Source organism: Callospermophilus lateralis, chromosome 14 (genome assembly GCF_048772815.1).
Source record: "Callospermophilus lateralis isolate mCalLat2 chromosome 14, mCalLat2.hap1, whole genome shotgun sequence".
Lineage (NCBI taxonomy): Eukaryota > Metazoa > Chordata > Mammalia > Rodentia > Sciuridae > Callospermophilus > Callospermophilus lateralis.
This window is the reverse complement of record NC_135318.1, coordinates 25,473,136-25,495,918: the sequence shown is the minus strand read 5'-3', so window position 1 is coordinate 25,495,918 and position 22,783 is coordinate 25,473,136. Positions and strand designations below refer to the sequence as shown.

Genomic DNA, 22,783 nt, shown 5'->3' with positions numbered 1-22,783 from the left:
ATGAAAATTATATAAAACATTTCCACCACTATTTAAATGCCAAATTTAAGCAATAGAAAAAAAAACAACTAAACAACATAATAATACAAACTTCTGTTTAAAATAACAGCACTGTTCTGCCTCTTTTCCATTGAATTTTACATATGAACAGACTATATATACTGGTTTTTCAGAGAAATGTCCTTTTGGTCTGTTAACACCAGTCAGGCTCATACCAAATCCTCTTACTGTCTTTGGTTCTCTGCTGTTTCCGTTATTTCCAACATTCTGGGTTAGGTGCAATATCTCAAGTATAATACATTTCTCCCTTTTCCTTTACACAGTGCAGAGTATATGGGCTTAGGTTACGTAGATTCTCTTTTACTCCAGGTCACTGTCTTTTTCTAAATTCAAGGCTGTATTCAACGGAGTGCAGTAGTTGGGCTTGTCAGAAGGGACGTAGCCTGGCAGACACAAACATTTGTAGGAACCTTCTGTGTTAATGCACTTGGCATTCTTGCAGAGAGACATCCTGTTGTTCAACTCGTCACATTCATTTACATCTGCAATAAGCCAAACCATGCAGGTCAACAATCTTTAAGATCACTCCTTAGAGAAACCCAACCTACACTCAATGCGAAGCATTCAGGAACCTACCTCCCCACCCACCATAGGCTGTATGGACTTTTCTATTATGGTCTGTTTCAATCGTGATCTTAAGGTAGATTATCAGGGAGGTTCTAGAATGTTTTTCTCTGATATTTAATGTAACATGAACATTTTTTCATCTTGACCTATAGCCAAACCTCAAGAAAGTTGGAGGAACCACATTACTTCAAAATTCCTTCCCAAATTTTAGGACTGATCGATTTATGAAAAGGAACCAAGTGAGCAAGCAGAGAACTCTCAGGGCAGCCTCTCTAGATCCTTCTATTATGACACTCTCAGATATCTTTCCACACAAGTTCTGTTTCGATGCCAAGTGCCCAAAACGCCTGTAAGAACCTAGGCTACATGTTTTCCAGACCCACCACAAATTAAAAATCACAAAACCAAAGTGGGCAAAGTGAACACTTCTGGAGGGAGAAGAAAAACAGCAGAAATGTCAAGTCGCGGGTCTTTTATCCGAAGCAAACAGGGCCTAAAAGACATCAGAGTTACACAGAGGATGCCAAATGCATGTTTCCTATTCACCTCAAAAGTGGGAGGTGGGGGTGAAAGATGGTTTCAGTAGAAGTTTTATCCAAAATGATATAGAAGCAAGATATTTTTGAGATGTCTACTCTCCTTTCTGACTGTATCAAGTATTCAGTAGTCATTTCCTGTTGCATAGACAAAAGCTAAATTTAAGAGTCAAAGTAATTACCTGGGATATTCTTGCCTTTCCTCCATATTTACCACTCTGGATTTATTTCTTTTTCATGTGCAGAGCTTGGGATTGAACCCAGGGCTTACATCTACTGGGCTAGAACCCTGAGCTATGCCTCTGACCCCACTCACTATAGGTTCTTAAATGAGGTATCAACCTTTATTTCAATTGTACAAAATACAGAACATAAAAGTGACCATTTTTAACTGTACTGTGCAGTGCCATTAAGTACAACTGTATTTAATGTAATCTCCAGGACTTTTCTCATCTTTCCAAACTGATACTACAAATATATCTTCAACGTACTCAACCGACTGGGGTCTGCCTCTCATTCTTACCAACACAGGTCATCTTGGCCATATCCAAGTGGTACCCATCAAAGCAATCACACGTGTAACCTTCCTGGACCCTCACACAGCGGCCGTTCTCACATCCATTGAGGATGCCACATTCCTCAGCCTGTAACTCCTCGAAGCTATTTAAAAAACCTAGAAAGGAAACAACAGGAGCCAGATTAGAAATTTTCAGCCCTCCTATATACTGTTTAACTGTATTATTATTAAGGTTAAGGTTCATTATACATTCAAGATACCTTCAAGCTAGTATTAGAATGTAACTCAATACTAAATAAAGCTCTGCCAAATATTAAGCATATAAATATTTAAAATAATGTATATGTTGTATAGAATTGTCCCACATCTTGAATTTTGAAGTTTTATATTAAAAATCACATAAAATGAGAAAGCAAGTATGGTTTTTGGCTTCGCTCTTAATTATAAAAAATGTTCATTTCCAAATTCCTAAGTTGTCAGAATGGCAAATATCAGAAAATCTTTCAGGAACCAATGGGATTCACAATCAGAGCTCAGCAGGCATTTGGTAAAAAGCTCCACGAGAGTGTGAGGACATGCTTCTTCGATTGGGGTTTGCAAGACCATAGAAAAGCCAGGCTGGCCTTTCTCAGTGTCTGTTTGCTCTGGCTTTGGAAAGGGCCTTACACAAGGGATCAAAGGCTGAAGGCAGTAAAAAGGATTCCAAACATCCTGATAAATGGGAAAGGACATCAGACTTGTGTTTAGAAAACCAAAAGGCTTTTAAAAAGGAAACAAAGAAACTCTTGTTTGGCTCTTTTTATTGTTTAGAATCTAGCTCTGAATCAGTTTGAAGACATTTAGAGTTGGAGTGATATAAAAACAATTTAACTAGGCATTGATAGTGTTTAGCCCGCTTTCTAGAAAGGAAAGTTGTAAATATAAATCTACAATGACCCAAGAACACCACTTCGCATCTCGGCTCCATACCACAAATTTCCTTCAGAAAAAATAGTGCAGAAAGTTCTTGCTGTATTTCTATCTGGCCTTTGAAGTGATTCTTCAGTGGAACTGCAGGGGGCAGCAAAATATTGCTATGGAGGAAAGGCCATAAGATCTAAGTTGGTGCCTTTAACTTAACTTTTAAGTAACACGTACGTGCATGATGGGCCCTTTTCAAAAATTTAAAGGGAAAAGAAATATTACAGGCTATCTAGAATATGACAGCAGATACCCAAGTCTAGTTTGAGAAATGCATACTTAAGAAAATGAAGTCTTTCTACGAAAATACTTCAAAATTCCATGTATAACCAAAAAAATCATTTATACTTTAAAGCTAGTAAAATTATTTTTTATTGCAGAAATTAAGACATGAAATAAAAATTGAAACATCCATACACAACAAGGAGATAATACTTCTTCAGGCTTCTAAACAGGTAAGCAGGCTTGATGCCTGTTTTTGTAAACACTGCCATTGGCTGACAGGACTGTCTGTGGCTGCTTTAGTGGTATCAGGGAGGAGTTGAGTAAGTACAACAGAGACAACAGGGACTGTGAATTCTAAAAACATCACTATGTGGCCCTTCATTATGAAAATATGGTCATCTCTGCTCTAATAAACTGCAGTTTTAGGAAACTGCTGCAGCTGAAGGTAACAGAGATGGTGACCATAAAGGTGATGAGGAACCTCCCATAGCCTCCTCTGTTACCATCTATTCAATCTTCTCCTCCCCACAGCAGGGCCCCTAAACCCTTGCTGCTAATCAGAAAACTGGCTGGGGAGGGGGAGAGATTTCTTTGCAACTTGTAAGACCTTTAAAGGCCATTATGGAGTCCAACTTCCTATATGGCTTGATGTGACACCAAAATGTTTACTTAACATTTTTAGTGAATTATAAAAAGAAAAAAAAAAGAGCTTTAGTCCAATGTCAGCATTAGAAAGAAGGTCCATAAACCAGAACAAAATTAAATTCCTGGAATCAGATCTATAATATGAAGGAGGCTACACACATACAAGCCATGGGTTGCACCAGAGTTGCAAATAGACTGTTTTCTGGACTTATGGAGCAAACTGGGATTTCATTCAATCTTGATATTCCTTTTTGTTGTTGTTGTTTTTAATGTAAATGTTTACTGACCTTGAACTCATGCAGTGACGTGTATAAACTACTGGTGCACAGTCTTCCAGCTGTGAGCACCTGCAGCATCATTTCATGAGATAGAGCAAGGTCAAGTGTTGCTAACCCAGGGCATTAGAAGGCAGGATGGGGGTTACCCTCAGGTACCCATAGGAAAGGGCACCAGGGTCTTCCTGATACTGGCACTGTTCTTGATCTGGCTGCAAGTCACACAGGTGTGTGCTAATCGACCTAGCTGGATTAGTGGAATACCGTTTCCATGTATGTTCTAAGGCATTCCCAATCCTGCTGGGTGATCAGTACACAACATCCTTTAAAGAGTGTAGGCTGTGCCATCTCAAAATAAGCCAAGTTGCTATATTAATTATTTCAAGCTGAAATCACTTGAGGAACTGTCACTTCAGAATGGGCCTATCTTCCCCCACATGCAGCAGGCCATAAGGATTCTTTTGGGAGGAATGACCTTCACAGACCCAATGTTGGAAAACAGCCTGATCACCAGAGGTTGGTGATGGGAGCTGCAGAGAACCTGGATTAACAAATTTTGAAATGTCTCTTGTCTTCCACTAGCCTCTATGTTCCCCTCCCAGACATTTCTTAGTAACATCCCTAGAACTTACTATCCTAGTTCAGATAGCCTTTCATCTCATCATTTCCTTCACTAATTTACTGTTCTTTATCTTTAAAAAAAAAAAAAAAACAACAACTAAAAGCATCATGCTTTGGTCAATTCTTCTTACTGTTCTCTTGGAGAGATCCCCAGGTACGTGTAAGTTAAAGTTTATGCTTCTCTCCTGCTCATCAACACTTGTATTAACTGGATTCTTAGATCTAGCCAAAGAGACTACGTAGGAACTAGGGGGAGCAGGTGGGGCCCTCCCTCCCCTGTGCCTTCAAGAACCAAAGGGCAGGAGGAAGAGGGGAAAAGACCAGGAGAAGGGGAAAAGAAAAAGCTCTTTTGACTCGGGATGGAAAGAGTCTCCAAACGCAATCACACCACCCCTGGAGCCACTCAAGGGCCCAGTCCCAGAGGACTGGCTTTCTGTACCAGCGATTGGGCCCAGAAGAAAAGGCTTCAAGTACTTTGTGATTCAGCAGCATCCCTAAAGTCCTAACTCCAAAGTCCACAGGGACTCCCTGTCTGAGACCGTGGCAAAGCTACACCTGGGATGCGTGCCCCCCTTGGGACGAGGATGGGCTCCTGAACTAGCACTCCGTATCTCCCCATGACTGTACTTGTCGTGAGCCAATTTATTATCTGCCAATATTTCATTGTGAACTGCTCATTTTTCAGACTAGAAGTCCTTATTCTCTACTTGAAAGCTCTGATGTTCCCCGTGGAAACATCAAGCCTGTGGGTGAGGCTCAGCAGCCAGGGCCTCGGCCCACACTCCAGGACGTTTCCTTCCCTAGGGGAGCGAGGGGAACGATGTTGGCACACACACACTCCCACCTCCCCCAGAAGAGCTCTGCTCACGAATCCAGAAAAAAGCTGGCACACGTCATTTCTTACTTAATAAATCCCCTCACAAGTGTATTCTCAAAATTCATTTCTGACCAAGACAGCTGTTTTTCTTTGTTTGACCTCCCACTCTAAAACACTTGTAAAGATCAACTTGGTTCAGTTAACATTTGTCATTTCCTTGTATAAAACAAAGGCTACAATACAACCAGGCTGTCAAGGAAACCCTGGAACTAGGCCACCTCCTACCATGAAAAGAAATGATTTTGCTGTAACAATTGTAATAATAAGATCATGTTTGTTACCAAAAGGAAAGTGAACACAGAGTGCACCCGACCAGCAATACCAATCATGAACTCCATGGTTCTCAGGATCAAGCGTGGGGACAGGTCACTCAGAGGCCTCAGTAGAACCAGCCTTTTGAGCCTGGTAAATCTCCATTCCAAGCAAGTTCCCAAGGATCACATTTTGAGAACCACTGAGTAATCTTTAATCACAATTCAGTTTCAAAGTAACCAAAGAGCTTTGCTTACGGTCCTGGATGAAGTAGGGATCGGCTTCTGGAGCATATTGTTCACTAAAGTCGACCAAGGCGTCCCGTCCATACGGCTGCCGGCGACCCGTCACAGGGATGTTACACAGCTGGGCGTAGTCATCTAGGAAGGAAAGGACAGCAAGTAGCGTGAGACCCTGTGGGTGCTGGATCACACCCAGACGTACCCCTCACAGCTCAGCCCAGGGTCTCCACCGTCTCCACCTCTCACACTCTGCTGCCCCTGGGACCCTGAAGACATTTCTACAGGAACTTTATAAGAATACTGTGGAGCATAATTAATAGTTGCTGAACAATTGGTAGAACACATCCCAGAATGGTAAGGAACTGAGGAAATGAGCCATCGGGGAGAGTGCTTTGGGCCTGTTGGAAGAATGACTTTTTTTTTTTTTAAATTATCAAAACAAAAAACATCTTTAAGGGATAAGAGGTCATTTTTAAGGGCAGTTACTTTTTCACTCATTAGCAATAGGAAAGATGTACCACTCAACCCAATCCAAGTCAGGATGCTCCAGTTCCTTGGCTTGAATGGAGAAGCCACTGTCATAATTCTATTATGGCACTGTATAACTCTGCAGAGCTTACGAATAGCATTACAGCTGTGATCACATTAATGAGGGTAAGTGTGATGGTGGTGATGATAATAGCAGCTAACAGCTGTGTAGTGCTTGCTGTATGTCAGGTATTATTCTAAGCATTTAACACACAAGTCCACTGAAATACCACCCTCGGAAGAGGTTCTATCCTCCTGCATTTCACCAATGTGGAAGTAAAGGCACAGAGTGGTGAACTCACAGTTGCTACGTGGCAGTACCAAATCACAAGTCAGAAACGAAGCTCTAGAGTGCTCACTCAGAACATTCTATCTGTCCTGCAACCATCTCCGCTCCTCTGGAACTCTGTCCTTACCTTCTCTGCACCCCAGCTAGATTCACCTGCAGCTACCACTTCTTGAGGCCGCAGTTCCACTCCACACTGGGCCAGCTGTTAGACCCCTAAACTTCTCTTCAGGACCCACCCAGCCCACAGCACCTTGCCTGGAGTTCCTGAGCTTTAAATGCATGTCATGATCTCAGATTCTCCCCTGCAGTGGAGAGAAGTTGTTTAGAAAGGTGAGCTTCCTGTGCTGAATGTATACTTTAAAGGAAATACTCTGTCCAAGGATACCTCTAGCAGTTGGTCAAAGTTCTGGGGCTCCCCAAGGTCAACAGCTCTGCTAGGACTGTGAGAGGCAGTCCGGGCAGCAGACCCCAGGACAGACATCTTGGGGCACAGAAGGCAACAGTCACACTTGACTGGAGATTTCCTCTCTTTTGGAATGTTCCAGACTAAAAACAACACTAAAGCAACAGTGTGAATTCTGAAGAAGCCTTTAATCCCTTTGCTTAAGTTACCTGAGGTGTGAGGGTGAGGAGTCAGAGGTGTGTGTCCTTGTATCCACACATGCACACACACAATTCCATTCTCTCTGAGACCCACACAAAGGAAGCATGAAGTTCATAAAAGATTTTGAACCCCTGGATAGTGGTTGCCCCTGCTTACAGTTTTCCTTGTGTAGAAAAATCACAGGAACAACATCCAGACCCCAGAAATCCCCAGCACTTTTGCATGAAACCATTTGGTGAGAAATATTAATTTCATTAAGGAAATGGCTGAACCTGTAAGAAGATCTTTGTCTTTAAAAAAAATTACAACTTCAAACAGAGAGTATAAATGGTTGTCAGTTCTGCTTGAAGTTTCAAATTCTTTTGGGAGCTTTCCCTTCAGAGGGAGATGGCTCAAATGTTTACGAGTTTCAAGAGCTGAGGGCATCTTCTCTCATGGCTTTATATACATTTGTTGCACGTGTGAAAGGGAGACTTGTTCAACATATCCAAGCCACAGTAGGATCAAGAGCGGATTTTAAAATGAATTCATTCGTGTACTTAGTTTGTAAAACTAAATCCAGAGATGGCTAAGAATCCTCCCCTCAGATATCTGTCAGTCATCAGGGAAGCCTCACTGAGACTTGAGGTCACAGAAAGGGCCTGGCCAGGGCTGCCCAGTCCTCAGTCCTGTGCCTCCTCCACCAAATAAACAAAACCACCTCGATGTTGCGAGCTCTCTCCATCTAGCAGTGCCAAAGTAAAGGAACTCAATATAAAAGGGAAGAGGAAAAGAAGGCTCCTATTCTGTGCAATGTTCAGAAACAGCTTCCTGCAAAAGTTGCTCCCAACTCTAACTATGACCAGGAGTTACATGAAGGGAAAAGATATTTTGAATTAATTTTAAAGGGCTTACCCAAAGGTACTGTGAAAGGAAAGTAAGTTGAGTCTGGAAACTACCAGATGGTTCCTAAAGAAGGCATCTGACTTAGGCTGGTGAGGGGGCAGCAGAGAGAAACACTGGGGCGGTACCTCTGGGACTCACTGTATCTTCTTTCTCCTCCTTCCCCACTCCCCACCATGCATTTTTATTCTTACAACTGAAGAAATGGTTGACCTTCATGGCTTCACTTTCTCAAGTCCATGAAGTGGCCAGACTTCAAGACAATTTTGGTCAGTTACCCATACATCATTTCTGCATTACATACACTTGTATTTGAAGTCACGCTGCATCCCATCATCACTAGGATGTGTATTTTGAATTATTTTTCTGGGAGCATGGATGGGTCCACCCTAATCTATCCATGCTGCCTCTTTTGTGGCGCACATCTGCTCTGATTCCCAGCCAGGGTCAAGGGTGAAGTGAGCGTGGGAATGTGGAAAGAATGTGGGCTTTGGAGGCAGGAACTGGGGGCTCCAGTCCTGATTGTACTGCTCAGTTTCCGGCTTAGCAATGTTGGGCAGGCCTCAGTTTCCATAGCTATCATCCAGGGATAATAATTCTTACTTGTCCACCTCTGTGTTACTGACATGAAAAATGAGATAATGTTATTGAACTATTCATAAATTCTGAAGCACTCAAGAAAACAGACATTATAATTTTTTCTTGTAGGTGTAATCACTAAGTCCCTACTAAACATCTGGAAACAAATGGAGGTTTTTCAGAGACAGTATTACAAGAAGTGACTGATACAAATTTTAATGCTAAGACCCAAAGTTGTCGATTTGCAAAGAAACGTACAGCAAATTAAGAGCAAATTTCCATAGTCCAGGTATTTTTAAAAAATTTTTTTGTTAACTTTGTTTCAAGATTATTTGGAGTTTTTACACAGATGAAGGCAAACTCTAGGTCAGTAAATTAAAAAAAAAATAGTCCTTGCAAACTTCATGTTCAACAACAAGGCACAAAATTGCTGATTGCCTTGGCCAATTTAACTACATGGTTAGACTCTGATAAAGAATGACCAGCAGCCCATTTTAAACATTAGATCAATGGAACTCAAATTATTGAGAAAAGAGGATGTTCACTAATTCTTGGCACATGCTTGAACAGATTGGAAAGGTCTTGAGCGGAGAGCAGGTTTACAGGTGAGAGTGTTATTTATCTTCCGGTGAGGCAGAGGGGACACACTGAACATTCAGACAAGTTTTGGGCAAGGTGTCTTCTTCAGAATCTTGAAATAGACAACTTTCTAGCATTTGCTGGGCCTCTGAGTGCCTAGGGCTGGGTCACTGCTGCGGGGATGGCAGTGAATTGCGCCTGGCTCAGGTATGGAGACCAAGAAGAGCAGATCCCTGACTTATTTCCACAACTTCCCATGAGAACTTTGAGAATCTCCTGGCTGCTGCATCCTCCAGCTCAGCGTGTGGACATGCACACATATTTTCTGTCCTTGGAGTCTCTTTCCTTTTCCAAAACACCCCTTACTTATGCACGTTAGCAACAATGAATCACCCAGTTGTCAGGGACTCGATGCAGAGGAGCAGTTGCTTAGCGGGGCCTGTCCTGGAAGGCGCACTTGGTGAGGCAGGGCTGTTTCTGAGAGCCCATACAGTGTGTCCGTCTGGGACCTCACCAAACACCAACATGAAATGAACAGGAAAGGGAACTATTCACACCTCACAGTCCCTCCTCCACCATGGTATTTCCCTGCTCCCCAAGCACAAATGCTCAGCTCTCGATCAAAGCTATATGAAAGGGACACGTGGGGTGGTATGGGACACCATCCCTGAGTGCTCTGAACAAGATCCAGGCCACTGATCACACTAATTTCTCTGGCATAGCAGATTCGTATGACAGATGGTACTGCTTTGATTTTTACTTTAAATTGGAAAAAAAAAAAGTTTTTTTAAACTACCCCCTAGAGCCAGTAGGTCTGGGGCCCCTGCTGTCAGCAGCAATGGGAAGCACATTACTATATCCTGGCAGGATGTCTCCGCTGTTGGTGACACACACATCTGCAGGGCTGATCTGGACAGTCACATGTCACAGTGCCACTCTGGCATGTGAGGAAAGTGGGAGGTGAAGTTTTAGTTCCATCTAGGCAGATTAAATTCAGCTGCTCTCAGAAATGAAGCAGAGGCTATATCTCAGCCTCTACATAACTAGAACTAAAAATTCAGTGTCTTAGGGTTTGAACTGCATATGCAGGAGAAACAAGGACCGGTTTTTATTCATTGATAAAAACAGGTCATACTTGACTCAAACCTGTGTTTTTCCCACAGGTTTAAACATGGATTATTAATTGAAAAGCTATAAAATTTTCAAAAGTTGACCAGTTACAGAATATTTCATCTGGTACAGTCAAGGAAGGTGACAGAGGCGCTTCTGCTGGTACTGAAATGACACTGTGGAATTGAACATCTGCCTGGGTGTCACTCCTTCTACTCTTTTTCAGAGAATTAACTCTTACCCTTAGTCCCTGCAGAATAGGAAGGGACCCTGCTTCCCCCAAATTAAAATGTGCGGAGTTACAACAGACAGAGGATTGGATACTCTAAAGAGAGAAAAGAACTGTGGTCAAAAGACTTGGGTGCTAGCCAGGCATAGTGGTGCATGCCTATTATCCCAGTGGCTCTGGAGGCTGAGGCAGGAGGATCACATTATCAAAGCCAGCCTCAGCAAAATCAAGGCACTAAGTATATCAGTGAGACCCTGCCTCTAAATACAAATATGAAATAGGTCTGGGGATGTGGCTCAGTGGTCAGATGCCACTGAGTTCAATCCCTGGTAACCCTTCCTTACACCCCCCAAAAAGACTTGGGTGCTAGTCTCAAATTCTCTACTTCCTATTTCCTTGTTCTGAATATGTTTCTTCACGAGTTAGTCCCTCCATCTACTGGACAGGATCATGGTACTCTGCTTCAGCTGTATGAAAGGTGATCACTCACTGTTCAGTCAGGGACTTACAGAGTGGGCTCCTTCATTCATTCATACGACCAGAGGCTGAGAAGAGTATGAACAGGGTCAGGTTGCGGGGAGGGGACAGATATAGCAACGGCAAACTAAGGCATGGGGCAACACCTGTCTGAACCACAGAAGTTTTAATGAGTGAAGTTGGCTTGGAAGAGCTGGGGGAACTTCACCTCAGAGGTGAGTGCCAGATGAAGAAGCAGAGAAAAGGTGTGTGTGTGAGAGAGAGAGAGTGAGCAAGAGAGAGAGCAAGAGAGGAAGGGGAGAGAGAGAGATATGTGTGTGTGTGCATGGGGGTGTGTGTCCCAGGCATATGTAACAGATAAGAAAGCATCAGGAAAACTGAAGTACCAGGCAATACTGGCTCCTGCAGGTCCCTGAACAAAGGAAAGCTAGCTAGCGTGCGCTGTTAAGCTCCTCTGTGCCAGGCATTATGCCCTTCTGTATACAGTTTCATTTAAATCTCAGAACAACCCAAGAAATAACTGTAATTAGCTCCTTTTGTTTCCCATAAGAAAACCAAGGTTTATAACTTTACTTACCCAAGGTCAGGTAAAGAATTCGAACCTCAAGTGGTCTCTCTGCCAAACCATGTTCTTCCTATTCCACAACTGCCCTTCTGACACCCTAGGAAAATTATTAAAATGCGCTCCCCAGACCCGAAGCATCAGGTAAGTACTTCATTCGACAATAAGCATTTGTGAGTAAAATTCCAGGGAGAGTCATAACCATGATGCTGATGAGCTCAGCTCCACCAGGGTCAGCTCTGTCATTAGCAGGATTTATGTTTATTGAATTTGCTCGATTTATTAGGTGAAAGAGATCAAATTGCTTAATGTTCAATTAAATTGTACTTGTCGAGGACAGGGAAGTAATGAAGTCTAAAGTTTTTGGCAGGGTTTATATTCTGTGGGACTCCTGAAATGCTAATGCTCTAAGGAAACTCGTGGCCATACACCAGCCAAGTTCTGCCCACCCCAGCCTCCGCCTGATGTTACCCTTTGAGTCTAGCCACTTCCTGCGTTGTCCAAAAGATGGCTATTTAGTGAGCCGGGCTGACACAGAGATTTGTTGGGCACAAATCCCCCAATGGAGGCTCCTTTTGTGTTCTAAAACCTGGATTTAAAACTTCCAACCTACTTCCTCTTTCAGCAACTGTCAGGACAGGCAAACCAGTTCCACCCCTTTCCTGGTCTTTGAATATCACTTTGAAGTGACAATCTAAGAAGTCAACGAGGAGTTATTATCCATCAGGAGTATATTTCATTTTTTCTTCATTAACTAAGAATTACTTAAAAACAGAAACTGGGCATGTGCTTAAAATAAAACCTTAGGATGCTTTAGGTTATGTGAGTTTTTCTACCATTAAAAAAAAAAATCTAGAAAAACAAAAAACACAGGGGAAAATGTGTTTTTTATATATTGATCCTGCCTTTAAACAATAAGGTGAAAAAACAAGACTAGAAAATCCCCCAGGTCCCTCCTAAACTTGCACATCCTATGATTACAAACAGAAAACACTCTCACCATTAGGATGGGAAAACCACGGGATGTCCTTGAAACTTGCAGCTGCAATATGAGATAATCAACACTAGATGGCCCTGTTACCCGCCAAGTGCTGCCCATCTGGAGGTTTTCAGAGTAATTGATTGACATGGAATTGAACAAACCAAAGGAAGTAGGCACAGGCTAACTCAGGTTCCCTCTCTGCTTCAAAGAAACTGAGAATTAGAGACACTTAATGGTATTCCAAAGGTCAAGTCATTAACTAAAAATAATAAATTATTAAAACATGAGGATAAAGACAATTATGTTTTAAAGTATATTTTAACATTGCTTATTTTTCAAAGTTTTACAGAAGAGAAATCAAATTAATATCAAATATAGCTCTCAAGGTTTTGAAAAGATGAAGATATTTCTCGACATCTATAACCATTATTGGAAAAGCAAGTTTTGGGTAATTACTGTAACATTAAAATAACTCTAAACAGAGTACATAAGATTATTCATGAACTTGTTTTTCATTCACTTATAAGAAATAAGATATTGCTGCTAAGTAGAAAACTGGAACTATTTTAAGATCTCTGATTTTCTTTTATGATTTTTTAAAAAATACATTGCTATTCACCTTAACCTGAGATGACTCTCCTCTTCCCCCTGGATCTGTTTACAGTCCTAGTAGCTTCTACTTCTGGCAGTGATTTCTTTGGCTATCCTTGGTAGGGGCTCAGAGGTTACCATGAATGTTATCTTCTGGAGTTGAGCAGTGTGCAACCAGCACAATTGTGCATGAGAGCTCTGCCTGTCGCTGAGACTTGAAGTTCAGAAGGAAGCACAAAGGAAGGCTTCATTGTATCAGGAATCCTCCCAATGAGCTACTCTTTTTGTAATTTGCTTCTTTCTTAAGGAATTGGCTACTGATGCTAAGCAAAACCATGACCTTCCTAGCCTCTACTCCCCGCAAATTTGTGCAAATTCAAGGACCTGGTTGCTTTCTAAGCACTTTGTACATGCTTTTCTCTCAATCAACCAGGGCACAATCTATCCGAAGAGAGAGTAGATAAACTTTCCCTCACCATACTCTGCCAGGCTTGCCTGCTCTGGCCCTGAGATCAGCATTTAAAAGCCAGTAGCCAGCAGCTTTGTTCTATCCATAGTTGTCTTATAAAAGGCTAAAAAGAGGTCAAAATCAATACACATTATTTGAGTTAAAAAAAATCAGGGAACAGACTTTAATAAACAAGCATGCACAGAGGTATCCTCTCTTATTCCACTCTTCATCGTTCATCTTAGGGTATACTTCAACTATCCCTCTTATCCAAGAGGAAAAACCCCCAGGAAATTGTATTTAACATATGTGAAAATAAAATTCACTACAGAACAAATCATTTAGTATAAGATGATACTGAAAGGGCATTTCTAAAACACCAAATGCCTATTCATACTGCCTGATTTCAAAGGAGAAAGAGTAGAAGCTGTTGCTACTTTTGAGATAATTAAAAGTGTTTTTTTTTTTTTAATCACATTACTTTACATGCATTCCTTTATTTCTCCATTTTGGCTCAAAATTGGATTCTAATAGGCCATCAGCGAGACTGTAACATACTGAAATTTATTTTCGAATCCAGATATTTTATATGGTAGTGTCGCCAAATACTTCCCCAGCACCTCCATGCAGCATGGCTCTTGGAAAATAAATAGGAATCAAAGAGACACTCCTGAATCCAAGCTGTACAAATATTAAAATTTCAGAAGTGCTCATGGCGCCAATTATAATCTGTTCATCAAACCCCCCTCTCATTGGACTGCTCTGGTGACTGTTGTTGAGGACATTGGGACAATCGGCTTCAACCACTTTTCAACATGGAGTTCATGCTGTATGTAGCCTGCTGTCTACCAATCCCCACTGGTCCTCCCTCACTGGTGTTCCACGTGCTCACTGACTCACCCATACTCCAGGGAACTGGGGTTTGGGAACTGCAACTCACTCCATGACACTGGTGCAGAGTTTTGTCCTCACTAATTTAACAAGAAGTGAAGGAGTATGTTTTCCCTTTACCAGGGCTTGTTTTTTCCACTCTCCTGACTCTGAGGCAAACTATGTTTATTTTTCTCCTAATATACCTCTAATCAATGACTGCCGTATGATCACAATCAGAATGTGACTTCTTTCCTTATCCATTGCACCTGCCAAAACACAGGTTTTTAAAAAAAATACATCCATGTTTTAGCTTTATTTCTTGTATTTTTCAAGTTCACTCCGTCCCATCTTTGTACTTGCCTCCTCTGCTATTTGTTCCCCTTTGCCTTACCCCTTCGACAAGTCCAGTATCTTTTTTCCCAGTGTAGGAACAGAGGCTCTGAAGCGCCACGTAATCCCTGTCTGGCTGGGATCCATCAGCGTGGTAGGGAGGCCCAGTGGGATGAGCCCCTCCTTTTAAGAGAATAGATCTGATTCTCAAGGGAATTGGATAAAAGGCTTTATTTTTCCTGACCTTTTATTACCTTGAGAATTGTGTTAGTCAGCTTTTTGTTGATTTGACCAAAATACAGGACATGAACAACTTAAAGGAAGAAAGATTCGTTTTGGCTCACGGTTCCAGAGGTTTCAGTCCATGATCAGCTCCACTATTTTGGGCCTGAGGTTAGGCCCATCATGGCTGAAGGACATGGCAGAGGAACGTTACCCAGCTTAAGGCACCCAGGAAGAGGAGGGTAGGGGGTTGTTTGCGTGTGGGGAGGAGCAGGATCAATCCTCCCAGGCAAGTGCCCACCTCCCCTTGACCTACTTCCTCCTCCTAGGTTCCACTGCCTACAGTTTGTAGGCACCTTTCAATAATGCCATCAGATATGAGTCCCTCAATGAGTTAATCCCCTGATGAGGTCAGAGCCCTCCTGATCTAATTACTTCCCCAAAGCCCCACCTCTGAACATGACTGCTCCAGATCTAAACCATAACCAAACACACACACACACACACACACACACACACACAAAATATATATCATACATGGAAACAACTTGGGGGTCCCCTGTTACCATGGGAATGGTAAGAACACATTCTATGTCTCACATATGGCTGAGTAGACTCACACTGTGAGTCTGGAGGTCCCACATCCTGATTTTAATTCTCTGTTGACTGACTCAATCAGTTTTGAATTTCTCCACCCGGTAACCTCAGCTGGCCAAACGTGGTAATTCTGCTACAAAAATAATGGAGCAAATTAATCTGACAATACTGACATTTTTCTGTTAAAACTTTAACAGCAAGGTTTTTGGTTTCATTTCTTCCTTATTAGTATGAGTATCTATTGTTTCTAAGAGAATCCTATAAAAGAATCAGACAGGCTTTGTGACTTCACTTTGAAATATAATTGATTTTAGAGTTAGGATATGCATTGAATAGGAATTAAGGGAATTTGATTTAAATTTATTAGGTGATTCAATTTGTTGTAATTAAGTTTGATTTACCAGATTTATAAGAGCTGCTTAAATATTTAAGAAGAAAGTGCTTACTAAGATTGTGGGCTGCCCTTTTCAGCCAAATAAAGTACTTAAGATCAAATGCATAAAATGTGTAAGTGAAGACCAAAGTCTTCGTGAAATTGTCAGAAGTTATGTCTAAAAAAACAAGTTTAATCTCTTCTCTGAGACATAAATAATGAAAGCATAAAAATCTATTTCATAGAAAGTGGACTTTAGGATGATAAAAATGGGTATATTAATTTCTTAAAATCTGGGTTTTAACATTTATAAATTGGATGTGTCAAATGTTCTTTCAAAATCCAACAGTAAATGGTTGCATAAGCCTCACTCAGACATCACCGTCAACTGGTAATTCAGGAGCCTGCAGGACACACATGGAGCTCTCCTACAAGTCTGCAGTGTGATTCTAATCTGAGCTAGTCCTGAATCCCTTGCATTGTACATCGTTTTTGTTTCTTGTTTCCTTTCAAAAAGACTTCTAGCGCTGCATAACCAGGTAGCCCTGTGAAATAAGCATCTGTGCAACGTATTTCCTGGAACAGGCTTTGATCATAATCACTAACACCTATGAAGTATTATTTACTGTGCGCCAGCCTCCCACCTGCATCATCACAATTAACCCTCAAGCGACCCCCCCCCCCCCCGCAGCAGGTGTGGATAATGCTACTTTACAAAGGAGAACTAACAATCATCACATTACAGCAAAGAGCTGTATGTGCATAATTCATGACTGAATTTGATTTTGCAACAATCCCTTTATAGAAGGAAAAGTATTTGCACTTTTCCATTGGGAGGGGCAAAAGGAAGCTTTCTAAATAATATTTTTAAATGAGGAACAATATAAATTGCTTATTGGCCATTCCATATGGCATCTAAGACCATTTGCCTGTTGAGAATACACCCAGTGGGCACAGTGTGTTTACATTATGTCCGCAGACACGTTAGCCGCTCCATTCAGGAGGACTTCTATATCCTTCTAGTTTAATTTTCCATTACAATTGATTTAATAGCTACACTTTTTTTTTGAATCATAATGCTCAGGATCTCTGATCAAAATAATAAATACTTTCATACTAAGACAGTATGAATTATTATAACCTTACAAAGAGGTCTCAATTTTGGATAAAGGAGACTGAAGTAGCTTGTCCAGTGCAATGGGCAGACCCGTGCCAAAAGCACAACATCCCTGGACCGCCTGACCCAGAGGCGGTGACCATTTGCTGTGTCTCACATGTAGGATGTTCCAAAGTTATTAACATTCTTTGGAAACATATTTCTTGGAAAAGCCTTTAAATCATGACAGCTGAGAGGTCTTTTGCAACTATTGCCCAGTTATAATATTTTTTCAAGTTCAGTCTGAGAGTCAAATCCCTGTCTTCCTTCACACCTCTAAGGGTATTATGAAACTTCTTACATTTAGATCTTTGGGAACATTAAGAGCCATGTATGGCTATGAAGGAAATCACTACCCCAATTGTTTTAATGCAGATTCCAAATTCTTTTCATTTTTTCAAAACTTTATGGACATATTGGGCTAGATTAGCTATTAGAATGTATTCCAAAATTTTGTGATAGCAAACGGTAAATTTATTAAATAAGGGTGACATTTGTACATTTTAATGACATAGTATGTAGGAATAAAAATATCCTAATTCTAAATTTCCTTTTCCATTCCATTAGATACAAACTGTACAGGTGTTCAGACTTCTTTGCCTAATATATAGGAGGTGTTCAATAAATAATAAGATGAAGGAATATATAAATAACTTAAAACCAAAAACAGGCAAATTATAAATAATTGAGAGTTCAATTCAGATAATTTATCTCTTCTTGTAAAATGTAAGATGTGCATAACTTACATGCAGTAATAATTTTTCTTAGGAAAACAAGAAGTAGGAATAATTCTTACAAGTACCTTTCATTCCCTTATAGAATAGCCCACCTAAACAGAAGGAAGTTAGAAATTCTGACATAGCTTTCTTTAATAGATCCCCACTAAATGTACATCTACAGCACAGCTTTGTGCTTTTTTTCTTCTATTTCACAGGCACTAAATAAAAATCCATTTTTTCAAAAATTATTCCTTCAACATTAACATGGGGATACAGCAATGACAAACTACACATAATCCCTGCCCTCGGGTTTCAAATCCTAGTTAGAATTTTCTCTTAATTTACATCTTGAGGAAAACAAGGTGCTGAGAGCCCTTTATTCCGGATAGCACATTAGGGTTACCACATAGGAAGTGGAAGCCATGTCCTTCAACATCTTCCCCAGAGCTCGTGACCTTTTTCCTATATCATTCTAGTGCTTGTAGCTTTAGCATTTAAGAAACTGTTCTGAATGCATAAACATTCACATTGCAAAAAAGAACTCAAATAGTAAAAAGGGGATCAACTGATAAAGTCACCTAGCTAAATATGTTCTTCCTTTCTATTTTTTATGTAAGGGACGGTTTACTAAGTATATGTTTTATGCCTTTCTAAATGTGAAATAGAAATCATTCTACATTAGGTTCTATAGATAAGTCTCATTTTAAAAATGATTGCATAGTTTTTACACTGCACAGATGCACAATAACTTATGTACCAATTCCCAAGTGACAGAATTGATTCCAATTTTTCCTTATTAAGCTGTAAGTATATTTTTCTTCCTACCATTCAAGTACATCTATAGGATGAATTGCCAGAACTGGAATTTTTAAATTAGATGTGTCTATACATATCTTCATATGTTGTCCTTGCAATCAGCATTAGTGTTTCTTTAAAATTTGTAAGAGTTTTCAATTTCTTTTGTGCCATTTCTGTCTCCTTTGGAACATTAAAAAAAAAAAACACCAATATCACCTTTCTATACCTGAACTCTTTCACCAAGAGCATTTCAGAAGGACTGATGATGTAGTACAGAAGCAGCATGCTTGCCTAGCATATGCAGGGACCTGGGTTCAATCCCCAGGAACAGCCACACCAAGTGCTTCAGAGGTGGACACCCGTACTGTAGTATATCATACTACCAATAGGTGGCACTCTCACCACAGTAGAGGCCCTATCAAGAAAGCTCATGTACCTAAATTTTCTTTCATTTGTTGATCAAAAGATTTTTATTTCTGTGAGATACCTTATATATCTTGTAATTCACAGGTATGTTTTCCAGAAATTCTAAGTTTATACTTTTAAGAGTGCCAATAAAAAAACATTAAAAATTCATTTAAAAAATGATAAGCATCACCATCATTTTGATTTATCAAGAATTACTGACTTGCTTTAATTCATTAGTTGACTGAACATATATTCTCTATTATGCCCACCAACATGTTCAGAGATACAGACTTGATGACACATCAACTCTGGTTTTGCTATGTTCACTGTTATAACTAAAATGGTGGTTTTTCACACAACATGAAAAAATTTTTAAATCTCTATTTCTTCACGTTAATTTTTAAAAATTTTTCAATGTGTCTTTATAATATGTAGAAAGCACATCCATTCCCCATCCCTCCCCTCAGGTGAACCCACAGACACACACAGGGAAATATCTGTACTCTCCCCACCCAGCAACAATATGGCAGCAACACCAAGAAGGACTGATTATGACACTGTGTGACATATTTAACTGCATGTCCATTGTAAAATTATTCCCCTGGACGCAAGCTAGTAGCCAATAGGAAAAGAATTGCTAAAAAAAAAATGTTCAGGTAGATGAAATTTTTACTCTGAAACAGAGTTTTTATGAAGACAGTTCTCATGACAAGACATCAACCCAGTTTTGAGGATGACTCATCATCATAATGAACTATTAAGGACCTTTGAGGGTGTAGTGCACTTTGTTACTTTTATATCCTAAAGTACACTATTTATTTAAGATGTATCTCCAGGCCTTGGGGCAAAAGGGACTCAGATAACACTGAAGTGGCAAGAACACAGATTCTAGATCCAGGATGCCTGGATTTGACTGTCACTTCATGATATTTGATTATGGCAGTTACCCTAATCTTTCTGTGACTCAGATCCTCTTCCAGAAATAGGACATAACTATATACTTAAGGTGGCTTGAAGAATTAAATATCTCAAAAGGTGGAAAGTATTTTAAACAGTGCCTGGCACAGTACTATATGTATGTTATTTTATAGCTGAGACCCAAAAAACCCAAGCCACAGGAAATTCATACTCCAATAAATTCCATATCCACCAAGATCTCAAAGTTCCAATAATTGTATGATTTCCTTCTAGCATGGTACTAAAAATTCCAGGAAAGATCAATTACCACCCTCTCTCATTTATGATATGAGTAATTGACTTGTTTTTCTTGAGTTTGTTTTCCTAATAGCTTTTTTTTTAAGAGACTCGCATGACAGTATGATAAAGAGATCAAATCTGAGGATCTTTCCAATGAAGTTCAGTTACCAAAATAATTTTAAGAGTGGGAAGGATCAGAGGAGAGGAGAGGAAGTAGAAGCAGGGGCAGGAATAGAACAAGAGAAGTTTCCAGAGTTCTAGAAGTGGGAGGGGAGACTGCCATCCATGACCACTGTGCAAAACTGACCACCACCACAAATAACCTTGAACTTTCTCCAATTATAGCCTGCTGTTGGACCTTGGTGACTTTAGCTAAGGACTGAAATGAAATCTCAAGTGATTCCAGAAATGTACTGAATTACATAATCAGGCAATTGTCCTCATGTACAGTTACCCCAACACAATCCATCACCCTCCACTCATTTCCCCAGCATGTAGCACCAACCCACGAGATGCCATCTAACTTCAGAAAACGCCACTGAGGGAGCTAGCCGCTCCTGCCTCCTCCACCTACCACTATTCTCGGATATGGCTGAGGCTTTAGCAAGAATTAATGCCCGTGACCTATTGGACCCGAAGTGTGAAAGCCAGCTCCAGAGCCAAAGCTTTACTTTACACCGCACTTTAATGCTCAAACCTGACGACAAGTGGTACGATTTATTCTTCAAATTCCACCAGCACTGTTTCAATCAGTAACTAATTGTTCCCCAAAGCAGTGCTGCTTCCTAAGAAACTGCAAAGTTCAGTGTCTAGCAGGGTGGGATTAGTCCAGTGTTAAGGTTAACAAACAGATAACCTGGTCCATCACAATATCAAGACATCTAGAAACAGCATGCTTAAAAGACACAAAGACAGGAATTATGAGCATACGAGTTAGTTTCAAAATCCACACATTCTTTGCTTCCTCTCAACAAGTAATAACTATCAGCATTAAAGTCGGCTTTAACAAAAAGTCAGGTGCTGTTCAATGTCTTTGGAGCCTTGTTAGTGTAGTCTAAGGACTACCAGCAGCAGTTTGATGCTTGGAACTTTTAGATAGAAATGCAGAATCCTGCACCCTCGACCTCTACAATGAACTGCAATCTGATTTTTGATACAATCCCCAGATAACTGACCTACTCATTAATGTTATGAATCAGTGGTTTAGAAGAGAGACTTATTTTGAGAAAAATTATTTATGCATTTGTCAATCCTCAGTTCATATACAGGTGCTATGACCTAATCATAGCACCTTAGATTTCAGTTACATTTGAAAATGCATTGGATCAGAGACACCTAGCAATAGTAGTAATAACTGTTTATATTTTCTGAAGTCTTATCATATATTGAGCACTATTTCATGTTTATTTTACTACTTTACTATCACAGTATTTAATTATCAAAACAACCCTATGAGGTAGGTGATGTTATTTTCACATGAGGAAACTGAGGCACAGACAGACGAGATAGCAAGGTCATGCACATAAAGAAGCTGCCAAGCCAGGATTCGGGGCCAGGCAATCTGGTTCCAGAGCCCATGCCCTGGTTCTTCTCAGCTATAGTACTGCAGAGAAATGTGTCCAACAGAAGGCGTTTAGTGTACTTGTGACTGGAAGATCAGGTTTAACCAACGGAATGCCAACTCTTCATCAGACCTTCAGAAAACCTGTTCCACTTGGGCATGGACTTCTCTCAGATACACTCTTCCTGATTTTAGTTCTAGCACCATAATTCTGGTCTTATAAAATAAATGTGCTTTCTGGGCTGCCTAACAAATTCCTTTACTCCAACTGATACATGTAGAACAGTGGTTTCCAATGTGTTCCCTGGAACCTAAAGTATGATACAGTATACATTTCTTCACATTCATTCATTCGAATTTGCAATTAAAAATGTGTTTCTTAAAACCTCCATTGACAATAATTGATGCACCATTCTAAAATCCATCTTAGAAGAGATTTCATATTTAAAATAGAATTCATGTTTAGAATTCTGAAATTCATTTCTTGATTCCCTAGCTATATTCTGATGCTACTAGGAAACTGTACTATCTTTAGATTTTAATTACATTTAAAAATGCATTTGATCAGAGACACCTAGTTGAATATTTGTTTTTTTTTTAAAACTCAGTCAATTAAATTTGATTATCAAAGGAACTGCCTAATCAAAGACACAGGCACTAAAATTTTAATATTTAAATATTTATATCATAGGACTAGGTTAGAGACAGAATAAAATGTAAATATATGCAAACTTTTTCATAAAGGAGTTCCCATAACCAAAAGCATACTGTCACCCAAATGTCAGGGCTATAAACAAAATATGTACAAAAAACTTATAAATAAATTTTTAAAAGACATAGAATTCAGCAAAAAAAGGACAAAGAATATGATGAATAATTCACTGAGAAAGACAAATCAACTATAAACATGAA

General features: G+C 40.1%; 1 protein-coding gene across 6 annotated transcripts in view; it reads right to left on the bottom strand.

Moving 5' to 3' along the window:
- Positions 1-244: 244 nt before the first annotated feature.
- The window catches only part of Ltbp1 (latent transforming growth factor beta binding protein 1), a 388,495-nt gene continuing 365,956 nt past the window's right edge, over positions 245-22,783 (bottom strand). For all 6 annotated transcript variants that reach the window (XM_076833843.2, XM_076833845.2, XM_076833846.2 and 3 more), the window contains 3 exons: positions 5,793-5,915; positions 1,687-1,836; positions 245-542 (listed from right to left, as the gene is read on the bottom strand). In XM_076833843.2, the coding sequence (XP_076689958.1) occupies positions 361-542; positions 1,687-1,836; positions 5,793-5,915 (455 nt within the window). In that variant the 3' untranslated portion in view covers positions 245-360. The remainder of the gene's footprint in view (positions 543-1,686; positions 1,837-5,792; positions 5,916-22,783) is intronic.